At 39.0% G+C, this 14,417-nt stretch overlaps 1 protein-coding gene across 1 annotated transcript in view; it reads right to left on the bottom strand.

The window, feature by feature from the left end:
* PLCB1 (phospholipase C beta 1) overlaps positions 1-14,417 on the bottom strand; it is an 842,442-nt gene that overhangs the window by 272,033 nt on the left and 555,992 nt on the right. Inside the window, exons 8-9 of the mRNA XM_030887038.2 lie at positions 12,099-12,199; positions 5,956-6,122 (exon numbers count right to left, since the gene is read on the bottom strand). Of these exons, the coding sequence (XP_030742898.1) occupies positions 5,956-6,122; positions 12,099-12,199 (268 nt within the window). The remainder of the gene's footprint in view (positions 1-5,955; positions 6,123-12,098; positions 12,200-14,417) is intronic.

Below are 14,417 nucleotides of genomic sequence, written 5' to 3'. Positions count from 1 at the left end.
CAACATGCTTATTACAGCAGAGCCCACAGAGCACCAAGCTCTTCCTATCTGCTGGATCTTCACTTCCCACATCTGTGCACTGCATTTCAGTCAGCTGACCTAGGAGCACTGTAGCATTCAGGCTTTTGGCCACATGAAAAAAGTTTGTCATTGAATTTTAGGCTTTGCTTTTTATAAAAATTATATGAAATGCATATACAAGTGAAAGATTAGCTTGTGCCGGTTGTGCATATTACTTTGTTAGCCCCTACTTCTGTATGCAAATTTCTTGAAATGCATACTTGTAGATTTATGTTATTAAGCATGTGGTTATATATGAAGCTCATGTAAATAGATGATGTAAAACACTTTAAAACAGCACAGAGTAAGATGAAAGTATCGATCCCATCAATATGATTGATATTAGGTATCAGCACAGAGAGTAACACCGATTTGTTAATGTCTGGGAACACTTGAGAAACTAGCTAAAATGAACGTAACATAGAAAATATCATGCAATATTGACATGCCTACTTACTTTGTTGTATGTCTATTGATTAGAATGTATAAACTACTTGGAAAGTAAAACAATGCTTTCTCACAAAGCACCAGGCTGTGGGATCTAAGACACTTGACTTCAAACGTCAGTTAGCTTCTTTGCAAAATCACAGTGTTCATTTTGAATATCACATAATACGTGAACACACACTCCCTTTCCTAAAGCTCCTAGGTGCCACACCTGGTTGAGCCCTTTACTGCTAAACAGGACCTTGGTGGATGGAACACACACAGCGATGGCTCAGAGAAAGAACTGGTGATTTGCTTCCCAAAGGTCACAGCCAGCCATCCTCTCTGGAGAAGTTCTATTGTGTACACATCTTTGAAAAATCAGCAGCCACAGACTTTGTGTATATTTTTAATTTTAATCTTTTTACTGATCCATACTTGTCATGCTGTTTGAGAGTTCATTTATAATCACCACATTTTAAAAAATGGCACAAAGGTCAGTTCCTGAAAAAAATCTGAAAGTCAAATATCAAATGTAATATATTTCAAAATCAAATTAAACTATTCTTTTTTGAAAAAAAATTCTAACTTTAAGTTACTAAGGCATTTATGTCACCATCAGCAATTCCTTAGTTCTACAAGAGTCCAAGTTGCTAACAGTTTAACACAATAAAACAGTCTTCTTCAGTGTATCGTTACATAAGTAAGCAAAAACAGCAAAGAGTATCACTTGATGTAAAATACCCACTCCTTACTTATTGACATAGCTATGCTTCAAAGACTAGGTTGTTCCGCAAAATTTGATGTTATGTGGAAGTAAGGAAGATCATGCTAGATCTGTATTGTACCTCCGGACTGTAAGCTGTTTGCGGTTCTGAATTGTGTCCTGGGATAAGGAGCTCTGGTGGCATGGCGCTTAGGGGTTGCATAGCTAATACGGTCAGCATTTTGAAACTTTCCCTGGTGAAGAAAGATGAGGTTTTTGGCTCCTGTAAAGAGTTAAGGTTTCAGACACTCACAGGGACAGTTCTACGCTTTCCTATAGAGTCACTTTGACTCCGTATCAGCTGGATAGCAGGGAAAGCTTTCTCAGACCAGCATTATCAGCATCACATAGGAGCTCTTTGAAATGCAGAATGCCTGTTCCCATGTCTTACTCACAGAAATCAGACTCCACATTTAAAACACACACACACACACACACACACACACACACAAAACAACAACCCAGGAGATTCATGTGCACATTAGAGTTTGAGAAGCACAATATGTATCAAAAGCCTGAGAAAAAAAAAGCAGGTGGTTTTGCTTCTAAGTTTGAGTTTGCAAGGCTAGAAACATCAGAGAGTTTTAAATAATGTTGATGATTTTTACCACCTTTTGAATGCTCATAGTACAAAGAAGGAATCATGAGCTCCTTTTTATGTACGTGTCTTAGAGCGGGAGTGAAATTACTAAATTCTTTAGTAACTTGGCTACTTGCCTCCCCTTGATTCTAGCTTTGAGTTCCTCTCATCTGAAAGGAGCCAGATCTGCCAAACGGGCAGTAGAGTTCTCAGGGGTGAGGTGGATTCTGTGTTAGCAAGTGGCTGGCTCTCTAGCTATTGGATTTCATTGTCCATGTGCTGCTAGCCATGTGCTAAATGAGAATTTCAGTGATAATGGAACACAGAGACCATCAGGGGCCATTCTTAAATTGGGGGCAAAAAACACTTTATTTCAATGATTAGATCATACTATGAACTATGCATCTATATTAAATATTTCATTGTGAGCAGGTAATTCTTTTAGGTGTTGAGAGAAATAAAAAAAATTCTTAGCCCCAGGTATCTTTGTGTTTTGTATGTATTTGTATGTATTATTATATTCAAATGAGCAAACCCATGAGAAATATCTTCCCACTTTTTCATATATGGTAACTTGGCACAGGAGGTTAACAAACTTGTTTAACATCACAGGAGTAGTGAATGATGGATTCTATCTTTGAAAACAGCCTCAAAACTCTAGCTGTGTCGTCACCATTCATCCTGCAACTAAGGCACACAGAGACTCCATGATCATCATCACCTTGAACTGGGTTTTGAGTTGGATCAGCTTGGTTCAATCATGGCCAATGGAGTTACAACAGAAGACCTGAAGTTTTCAAAACTTGTGTTTTGGCACACACTGACAAGATGAACAAGAATGGGGTGGGGAGGGGGGGCACGCGAGATGTTGGTTGAAGCCATGCTAGAAAGTTGCTCTTCCTCTAAGAAAACAAGGGAAGCAAATGCATTGTCCAGAATCCAAATCTCTTGACCAACCAAACAGAACACAACGGTGGCCGGTTCCAAGTGACGGACTGTGTGCGTCCCTCTCCATATTCCTGCAATACTCCAGTCGCCGGCTCGCCTTCTGCAAGGGCTCGCTCTGCTTTGGAGTTGCCATTCCAGGGCTTCCACTTGTAAACTTTCCCACTCGAGTTAGTATTCCAAAGCATCCATATTTAAAAGTTTCCAGTTGGTTCCAGTCATACTTCCTTGGCCATGATTGAATGAGTTGAACCCGTTCAAAGTGCTGGTCTTTTGGAGTATACCTGAACCTGTGTGCCTGCTGTGAAGGTGGAATTCAGACCTACTGCAGACATAAGGCAGTAAAAAATAAACTTTCAACTCTAAAGAGAATCATCTTCATTTCCATTAGAATCTAAACTAGTTCCTCTAGGAGTTTGTTTTTCAATAAACTATTGCATTTCGACTCCCCTTTGTAGCCTTTCTCTTTTGTATCCTTCACCTGGTCCAAGTCATTAGAGGATGATGTAGCGAGCCATCCCATCCCAGCTGAGGCACAGACCATCAGCAGTGTGGTGGGAAGGGAGGAGGAAAGGGCACAGCTTGTGTTTTAGAAGGCCTCATTGGTTTCACAAAAAGCTTCTTGCTTTTCTGATGTCATGGACTAACCACTTTCACAGGTGTCAGTGGATTTGTTCTAGCACCACATTCGTTATTTTTGGAAAAATGTTGCTTTCAGAAGCAAATCACCAACTCATCCAAGCTAAATATTTAGCCGTCTTCAAGGAGAAGCCCCCTAATTCATGAGAAATCATTATCAGAAAAAAAAGAAAGAAAGAAAGTTCTGTTTTGAGGAAGGTGAATGCCCTCAAATGGTGGCAAAGACATTTTCCTAAAACTGCTTAAGAAAAGAAGTCCTTTAAGGATCTGGCCTGCTGGCTCCTAACTCCTAACTTAGCAATTGGCAAGAAAGGTTGGCATATTTAGGAAGGGTTAGAGGGGCAGGTTGGCAGCTCGGGATGCACTGTTAAATAAATGTTTTCTTTTGACCTGTCTCCAAGGCAACAAGAATGATGATGCAAACAAATGTGAGCACAAAAATAACAACTGAAAAAATTATGTCATACACTAAACACACATTGAATAAAATAATTTATTTTAATTTTATATATATACTTAATAAATAGTCTCACTTTCCTTTTAGAGAGCCAGTGTTGGTATAAGCACACTTTGGTGAAAGACTTCCTTTATTCTGTTTTATGATAACCATTTTGATTAATGAGTATAATCTTGCTCAAACTATTTTTGTCACTTTATAAATTGCTTGTATATTAATATGCAATTTATGTCTTCTTAAAAATTGCCTAATTGTACTTTTCTTACCTCCCTATGGACTATCTTGGTAATTTATAATAACATAAGCAATAACACCCCAGTTTCCATCCAGATGAAATGTGCTCTTTGGGACAGAAACACTTCTGAAGATTTTCTTCAGGGACAATGATACTACTCATAATTGAAAACTTCCACAGTGAAATCATTATTATTTTCTTTTCACGGTTTATTTATTTTGAAACAAAATATAAATTTATTATTAATTTCTAGACAGATTAGAGTTGCTTTTAGAATATCAACTTTTTTACTAAATATTTTCTATTAAAACCAAGAATTTTCAACATAGAAATATACATTTCAAAATATCCCCCTACAGGTAAGGTCGAATACAATGAAATAAGAATATAATGAAAAAAATTCCCTCTTGGCTTGCCTCAACACTCATTGCCATCGGGTCCATGCTGACTCGGAGACCTCCTGGGTTTCCGGAACTGGACTGTCTAAGGCAGTAGTAGAAAGCCCAATCTTTCTCCTGCGGAACTGCTGGTGGTTTTGAACTGCCAACCACGCAGATCGCAGCCCATCTTGTAACCACTACACCACAGTGCTCCATAGTAGAGAGGTAAATAACGGTTTGAACTATTTCACAGAACTTCTAGAAATACGTAGACCCAAAGCAAGCAAAACCTATTGCCTTTGAATCAATTCTGATGCTCACTGAACTGAGAGGAACAGAAGAGAACTAACTGCTCCTGAGGGTTCTTGAGACTGCAAATCCCAAGACAATAGACAGAATCACCTTTCTTGCTTGGAGAGGCTTGTGAGTTTGAATGGCAAACTGTGGTTAGTTGTGGCAAAATGAGGATTTGGTAGAATGTATTTGGCCTTATTTTTATACTCACAACCATGGGCATATGGAAAACTAGCCCTATTTTGAGAGAGATATCTATTGTTCTGAGCTAGAAATGTTTCCAAATACACATTTCTCCAGGCAGAATGAAGCGCCCGCTGTGTAGCAATAGGTGTGCATCGAGGAGCGGTCATAAAGGAGCTGCCATATAAGATGAATCATTCTTGTGTTTAGCTATCCACTATACCTGGAGGTTATCTGTAGATAAGAACAATCAGGTTTCATCACCAAACCACTGAAAAACGTAGCAAACTCTTGGGGAGGGTTCAGGGGGGTTTGAGGTCAAATAGTACAAGGTCAAGATGATGACTCACCTCACTGCTGTTTTATTACATTACCCACTTATGATATTACCCATTGACTATGTACTATGTTAGCTGTATGAAGCACATGCCTTGTGACAGATCTGTAAGCCCCATTATATGTGCCCATTGGAAAATACATTTACTCTCCCACTCCTGACATAGGGATGAGGAGCCCCTAGGCCCTGCTGTCTGTCTGTCTCTATTATTTTTCCACAATATCAAAGTTGCTCCAGAGGGCCTGTTCGAGTGTGGGGACCCCCTAAACCCCCACAGTTAGTAATGCAATACTTTACTCACTGCACTACCAAGGCTTCTTTAGATACAATAGGGCAACCTACAATATACTGCCTAGCAAACGCCCTGCATAAGCAAAGTGAGTGCAGTCACTAGATAGCTTTAAAACAAAACACAATTTGGACAATTAAAAAAAATTGTCTATGACACAAATATAAATATATTTATCTATCAATATTTAAAAGATCAAGTACTTCATTTGGAAACACAATGGTTTAAGACAAAAGCAAAGCAGGCATGCAGAGCAAAACTGATCCAAGTCATCCTGCAGTCATTCAGTTCCACTCTGTGGAAGGCTAAATTCCACAATTAGAAGTAAGTGGGTTCCCAATGATGCTGAGCGAAGTATACTGACCTTTTTTGGCAAGGCTACTGTTGGGTTCATACTTCTCGATCAACACTTGGACTTGTTCTTGCTTTAAAGGCGGGTAAAGGATTTCATTTAGCCGGGGATCTCGCTGCTTAAGATTGATAAAATCCATCATCTGATCAACAGTAAGGTATGGTTTGCTTTTGGCACCACTAAAAACAACAAACATTGAGAAATCAGAACATGTCCCCCCAAGTCTTTCCAATATATCACAGACTGTGAGAAGGCAAAACAAATCTGTCTTGGAAGAAGCACAGCTTGAAAGCTCCTTAGAAGGAAGGACAGTGAACCTTCAACTCATGTACTTTGGTCAAGTTATCAGGGAGGACTAGTCTATGGAGAAGGTCATCGTGCCTGATATAGTACAAGGTCACTGAAAAAGAGAAAAACCCTCAATCAGATGGATTGACACAGTGGTTGTAACATTGGGCACAAATATACAATTGTGAGACTGGAGCAAAATCAAGTAGTGCTTTGTTCTGTTGTACATAGGGTAAATATCAGTCATAAAAGTCTCCATAGCACCTAACAGTGATTCATTCATATATGTGCATACAGGTATAGGGAGTCACCACTACTTGTCTGCCAGTGTGTCATACTGTGATGGCTTGTGTGTTGCTGTGATGCTGGAAGATATGCTCTGATGATTTACAATATCATCATCGTCACCCATGGGAATAGATTCCAAGGGAGCTACCAGACAGAGAAGAGTAGGAAGAAGAAATAGACTGTCTACTTCTGGGGATTAGCCCCTGAAAACCTCAGGAACAGCAGCTGAGCAACATCTGATACAGTGCCAGAAAATGAGTTCTTCGGGTTGGAGGTCATTCAAAGTAAGACTGAGGAAGAGCTGCCTCCTCATGGTCAAGTTGATCTTAACAACCCAGATGGAGCAAAACTTTCAAATCTTTCACTTGCTGATAGGGCATGGCTAAAGATGAAAATAGACACATTCTAACATTACAGTTAGAACGTTAACAGTCAGAACACGGAATGTGCAAACTATGAATCTAAGAAAATGGAAGTCATCAAGAATGAAATGCGCTTTACACAATTGATGTGTGTATGGATTGGGATAACAGTTGTATGAGCCCCTAATAAAATGTTAAAAAAGAAAAAAAAAAGAATGAAATGGAACACATTTATTTATTTATAAAATAAATATCCTAGGCATTCATGAATTTAAGTGCACTGGTATTAGTCATTTTGAGTGTGACAATCATATGGTTCACTATGTCAGGAATGATCTATTCAAAAGTAAAACATGATGGAGAAGCACAATATCACCAGCCAAAACAAAGCCAGGGGCTGATTGTGAAATAGACCATCAATTGTTTCTATATAAGTTCAAGTTGCCGCTAAAGAATATGAAACACAAGGCCATCATAGTTGAAATACAGTGCTGAACACATTCCACTTGAAATTAAAGAACATTTTGAGAAGAGCCATGACACATGAGACACTACTGACCAAAGACCCGACAAGCTATGGAATGGCATCAAGAACATCATCCATGATGCAAGCAAAAGTACATTGAAAGAAAGAAAAGATCAAAGTTGATTTCAGAAGAGACTCAGAAATTTGCTTTTGAATATAAAATAAAGCAGATGGAAGAAATGATACATGAAAACAAAGGAACAGAAATTTTCAAAGGGCAGATCAAGAAGACAGGTAAAGTATTATAATAAAATGGGCAAGGAACTAGAGTTAGAAAACTAAAAGGAAGAACACACTCAATATTTATCAAGTTGAAAGAACTGAAGAAAAAATCAAGCTTCAAGTTGCAACATTGAAAGATTTTATGGGTAAAATATTGAATGATGCAGGAAGCATCAAAAGAAAATAGAAGGAATACACAGAAGAACTACACTAAAAGCAAAAAACAAACAAACCCAGACAATTTAATCAGCATTTAACCATTTCGGGAGTAGCATATGATCAAAAGCTGATAATAGTGAAGCAGCTCAACTTTATTGAAAGCATTAGTGAAAGACAAGGCTCCAGGAATTGACAGAATACCAATAAAAAAGGTTTCAATAAATTGACGCAGCCCTAGAAGCAATCAGTAGTCTAAGTCAAGGTATTTGAAGGGCAGCTTCCTTGCTAACTGATTGGAAGCGATCCATACTTGTGCCATTGCAAAGAAATGAGACCCAACAGAGTGTAGATACTAAGACGATATCTTTATATCACATACAAGTAAAATGTTGCTGAAGATAATTAAAAAACAATTACAGCAGTGCATTGGCAGGGATTCTAAACTGGAATGTGAGAAATCTAAGCTGGATTCCGAAGAGGACATGGAACAAGGTATTGCTGACATTAGATATATTTGTCTGAAAGCAGAGAATGCCAAAAGATGTTCAGTTATGCCTTATTGACAGGGCACAGGCATTCATCTGTGTGGATCATAGCAAATTTGAGTAACTTTGGGAAGAATGGGAGTTTGGGACTCTTAACATTTAATTTTGCCCATGTGGAATGTATACATAGAACAAGACAGTCATTAAATAAGGGAATATTGCATACTTTAAAATCAGAATTTATGTGAGCATTGTATACTTTTTAATGTGAGAATTGTATACTTTCACAATATTTATTCAATCTCTTTGCTGAGAATATGATCTGAGAAGCTGAACTATATGAAGAAGACCATGACATCAAGAATGGAGGAAGAGTCTCTAACAAACTGCAAGATGCAGATGACACAACCATGCCTGCTGCTGAAAGTGAGGAGGACTTGAGGCACTTGCTGTGGAAAATTTAAAAAAAACTGCAACCTTCATTATCCATGACAACTCAATTTGAAGAAAACTAAAATGATCACACCTAGACCAATAAATAACATCATAACAAATGGAGGAAACAGGAAGTTGTCAAGGATTTCATCTTGTTTGGAGCCATAATCAATGTTCATGGAAGCAGCAGTCAAGAAAGCACATCAAGTATCAGACTGGGCAAATCCGCTGCATGAGGCCTCTTGAACATGTTAAAGCACAAAGATATCACTGTGAGGATTAAGGTACTGCTGACCCAAGCCAAGGTATTTGCAATCACTTCATAGGCATTTGAAAATTGGACAAGAGAAAGGAGGGCCACAGAAGAATTGATGCATTTGAAGGATTGTGTTGGCAAAGAATATACAAATTACTATGGACTACCAGAGGAAAAACAAATCTGCGTTGGAGGAAGTACGGCTACCAAGCTCCTTAGATGTGAAGATGGTGAAGCTTTGTCTCACAGACTCTGGATGTGTTGACAGGAGAGTCCAGCGCTCTGTCATAGAACACCATTTCTTTGAAAAGTAGAAAATCAGGGAAAAAGAGCAGATGGACTGGTACGGCGGCTGCAGCAATGAACACAAACAACAACTCTGAGATGGGTAAGAATGGGGCCGTGTTTGTTCTTGTTTTACATAGAGTATCTATGATTGGAACCAACTCCCTGGCCCTTAAAAACAAGAACAGGGGATCAAAATCATGGTATACCAGGTAAGGCTATGTTACAGAGGTAGTCATAGACTTATTATATACTCACCTCACAACAAACTACTCTAGGATTGTGTTTTTGCCTTCTTCGTTTTTTAGTATTGTTCAGTGTCCCTGACACAGTCTGTGGGTCGGGAAGTTCTGTGATTTGGATGTTGTGCAAAGATGCCTAAGCGACAAGCAGTAGTATTCAATGGTTTTCTGCCTCTGTGTTGTTCAATGACCTGTGTTTCACCTCCAAATGGACACTTCTCCTCTGCCTCTTGCTGCCGTGATCACTAGCATTGGTTTCTCTGTATTTGGAACCTATGATGGATTTCATGGTGATATTTCCACAGGAACATTAGAGAGATAGCGCTGTAGGACTCCATGGACACACAATGCACAAGATTGGAGGAGGCTGCCTTTTAGTTTAAATATAAATGCATATGGTAAGTGTTTTCTTGAGTAGGGAAGGTCACATTTAATAATGCAAGTACCATACAGCACACAGGTAATCTAGTAACATAGGCATGACTATCAAGACATAGTTATATAGGCCCTATGTGTACTGTATCAGTACACATCTGGAAGTGAAATCTCTGTATGCAAGAGACATGGGACACACGTGTTATCTGTTGATAGCTGTTTGGTTCATTGGGTCTGGTTTTATCTGTTACATCCCTTTCTCCAGTCAGGATTTCTGGATTCTACACATATGATGGATACATAAGTGGCTGGACTTTGCCTGAATGGATGTTATTTGGCGCATGACTGTACATCATCCTGAGAGGAAATCATGGGGAAATACGTGCAGGGGATATGAAAAAAAAAAGCTTATTTATATGAACATTCTCCGAATATTTCTCCCGGACACTAGGATGGAAGTGACTGATATAAAAATTGTCTCTCTGGCAAGAGCCCTACATTGACAACTTGGTGTCATTGACGGGGACTGGTTCAAAGATCACAAAGAAGGGAGATTAACAGATTAAGATGCAACAGATATTAGTAGAGGAAAAAAATGATGTAGGGGAGGGGCCAGTAATGATGAAGAAGGAGAGAAGCTTTCAACAAAGGTATAGTAAAAGGATTAGCTACAGTTTTGCTAAACGACATCAGGTACTTCAGTAGCTTGAAAACACTGACCCACAGGCTGACTGCTTTGCTAAGGTGAATAGGCAGATTCAAGACACGGTGAGATGTTACCAGGAAATAAATGAAGAAAAAAGGAGGGACGACCATGTAGACAATTCTCATTAATTGCTTTCCACAAGTGGAGTTATTGCTGAAATGGACACAATGCTAATGTTGTCCAATTCTGTTCCATCATTGGGGACATTTTCATGATTTGTATATTCTTATGTATGTATTGAAATACATTCTACATTTATATGTCATCTCTCCAGCCCACAAAGAAAAATAGGGATGCTATTAAGAAAGATTCTGACAATAAAGGTGATATTGTGGTGGAAGAAATGAGATTTGTCAGAATTGATTCCTAATGGAGTGATCACAATGGAAATGTTTTAAAGTCAAATATGACCTGTACTGACATCCTTGCGTTGCTTTATAATCTCTGTGCTATTCCAGCACAGCTTCTGTATGTACCTGGGATACAAATGTCTTTCGTAATCACCACCAGTAAACCTCAAGGTCCCTGAACAATACCAAATATGTATGCCAATCCACACAGGAAACCACCTTACCTTCTCCATACGGATGTGCCATTCTAATGTAAACATGGTAGCTTGTTTCTTGATTCTTGTAGGTGACCCCAAGCCTTTGGTTTAGCTGTCCTTGTTTTCTACCCCCCACTTAATCATTTCTCTATTTCTAAAAATGCAAGCCATCTTTTTGGCCACACTTTCCTTTTCAATAAAATTCTGTTTTGACAAGTGCATACATATAACTCTTAAACAGAGAACAAATGGAAACTTGCCCTTCCAAACTTATTGACAACCCAAAGACAATTGTAATGCTATAAATAGAGCAGATGTTTAATACATAATTGATGGCAATGAACGTCATAAAGAAGTGAAAGTATTCTTCCACATGAAGAAAGCTTTATTCTTTTTATAGATTTGCGATTGACTTTCTGCCACTCTGTGGACTGAAATACATCAGGAAAGGCAGGTTGCTACTTTCCTACATTTGCTTTGCTATTTTGACTTGTTTATTTTTTAATATTATTTTCCATTCTTTTATTTTGGGGCCGAAATGCTATATAATTTTATAATTTCTAACATAAAATAAATCATTTTAAGTGGGAGGGTTCTTAATACATGGAACTTTTCATTCCTCTCATGTATGTAGTTCAGAGAAGAAAAATAGCTTGCTTCTGCGTCTAGAGGTCTTTCTGCGATGTTAAGTTTGCTTCCACTAAGCTGAGACGTTCTATTCATAATCTTCGAACCACTCAGACTCACTGGAGGATATGAAGAGAACTACACCCAGCCATAAATCACAGCAAACTTCCACTCGTTCAAGGAGGTGGTTGTGCCTCGGGGAAGGAATGCACGTCATCTGGAACAGGGTATATAAGACCATTGCTTTCCTACAAGGTGTACGGAAACGTTCCCACCTCTCCATGACGTTCAAAACCCCTCCCTTGCTACCACCGAAAGCCCAAAGAAGTGGGGGTAAAGGGTGTGCTCTTACAATTCAGAAAAGATGTTATCGATTTCAGGTCGAGGGCAAAGGTTGTTCAGGAAAACTCTGTATACTTCTGGAGTGAAATCTTCTTGAGGTATGGACTCATTCTGTAAAAGAGACCAACAGAGTCAGAAAAGGGTCTTTTCTTTCCGCACCTTTTCTCCCTTCTTCTACTTTTTCTCTCTTCTTCCTTCTCTTTCTCCCTCCTGCACCCACCTTCTTTCCCTTTCTTCCCAACTCAACATCCTTTCTTTCTTTCGTTCAGAAAATCAGGACATCCTGATTTTAGAACATTTAGAACATCCCTATGAGGCTAACAATGGAGTGCATTTGGACACAGGTTTTGTGTGTCCAACACACTGCTTTATTTCAGCAGCTTTACTTTTTTGTTATCTTTGTACTTTTAAGTTTAAGATGTTTAACCTGCTAAAAAGGTGTTAAGGCCATGTTCTAAGTATATCCACTAGAATAAGTTTGACATCGAGAAAAACAGGGTCTGTTTTGATTTTAAATGGATATACTTTTTATTAAAAGTAAAGAACCTTAAAAAAAGTATTGTCAACATTTCAATTGTGAATCATTATTTTTCAAATGGCATTCCTTCTGGGTTAAATCTGATAACATTGTAAAACCAGTTTTCATAAATAGGACAGTCATTATTTTCTCTCTGATTCCTCCTGGTCTTATTGTTTGGAAAACTAGTCACTGATATAAAAGCTACATCTGTGACTTATTTTTCCGTTTGGGTGCACTGCCATGGAGACAAGAAGCATGTATTCAACCTTTTATTAACAGGAAGGATATTTTTTGTGCTGTTTTCCTGTTTCAGGTAGGTGTTTAGATGCTTATTTTTACTTTTAAGACTTTAAACTGAAGCAAACACCCTTCCTTTCACTATATTCATCCAATTTTCAATGCACATTTATAGAACTGTCAGAAAATATTATTGTCTGGTGTATTGTCTGAAATTGTATACTACTGCTTAGGAGAACTTAGCTCACCACTCAGCTTAGAGTAGGAACCCCATGTTTACAGAATGAACAAATGAAGGTATGCTTTCTTTACTAAATCCATTTATAGAGAGGCTGAGAAACCTGTTTTGCAATTCTACTTTGCAAAATAGAATTCTGACCCCACTTATGAAATGGGGACAATAATAACCTGTAACCAGATGTCCAAAGGAATGTTTAAGGGGAATGTCCTGTGACTACAGTTTTGACATTTTCCAGCACTCTCATCTTTCTCTCTGTGCTACCCACTGCAGCAAGGTGAGTTCAACTCAGGGCCACTGACAGGACAAAGCAGAGCTGCTCCTGGGTTTGCTGAGAGTGCAAATCTTTATGAGAACACAGTCTTATCTTTCTCCCACCGTGAGTGGCTAGCGGGTTTAACTGCCAACCTTGCAGTTAGTAGTCCAACTCTTTACCCACTATGCCACCAGGGCACGTAACTCCCTCTGGATCCTCACTGACTGCCACAGAGTCAATTCTTACTCACAGCGACCTTACATGACAGAGCAGAACTTCCCTTGTAGGTTGTTGAGACTATTAATCTTTATGGGAGTAGAAAGCTTCATCTTTCTCCCAACGGTTCATAGTTTTGAACCACTGACCCTTTTCTGAGCAGTCCAACATGTTTCTTTAAATAGATAAATGGATGTATATCATCAGAAATGACCTTCTCTAGCACAGTATTTATGAGGGACATTGGTGGTTCAGTGATAGAATTCTTTTTTTTTTTTTTGCCATCTGGGATACCTTCCACTCCTGGTCAATGCATCTCCTGCAGAGCCATCAACCATCTATGACCGCAGGCTTTGGGGACGCTATGGCACTGAACAGGCTTCTGAAGAGCTTTCAGATGAGGGTGGCTTGGGAGGAAAGACCTAGCAATCTACTTCTGAAACTCAGTCAATGAAAACCCTAACAATTACAATACAGATAGCATTTTTCCTGCATGGGTTCAAAATAAATTGGGGGTGGGTTCTAAGGTCACTAACAGTAATGCCCCACTGGTGAGCAACACAGGGAAGAGGAGGAACTAGACATAAGCCACAATACTCAAAGGAGCCCTGATGATACAGTGATTGTGCGCTGGGATACCGACCACAAAGTCAAAAACTCAAAACGTCCAGCCATTTCACAGGAGAGATGTGGGGCTTTTTATTCCCCTAAAGAGTTACACTCTCAAAGAATCATAGGGGCAGCTCTGCCCTATCCTACAGAGTCACCCTGAGTCAGCATCGACTCAATGGCACTGAATTTGAGTTTCTGGGTCAATGGCTCTGTCAGCTAACTCCAATGGATCATCTGATTTTAATAACCC

The sequence above is a fragment of the Echinops telfairi genome, unplaced genomic scaffold (genome assembly GCF_000313985.2).
Source record: "Echinops telfairi isolate 266 unplaced genomic scaffold, ASM31398v2 ScPeMD7_5592;HRSCAF=6446, whole genome shotgun sequence".
Classification (NCBI taxonomy): Eukaryota; Metazoa; Chordata; class Mammalia; order Afrosoricida; family Tenrecidae; genus Echinops; species Echinops telfairi.
The sequence above is the reverse complement of the archived record's forward strand: the minus strand, read 5'-3'. Positions and strand labels throughout refer to the sequence as shown.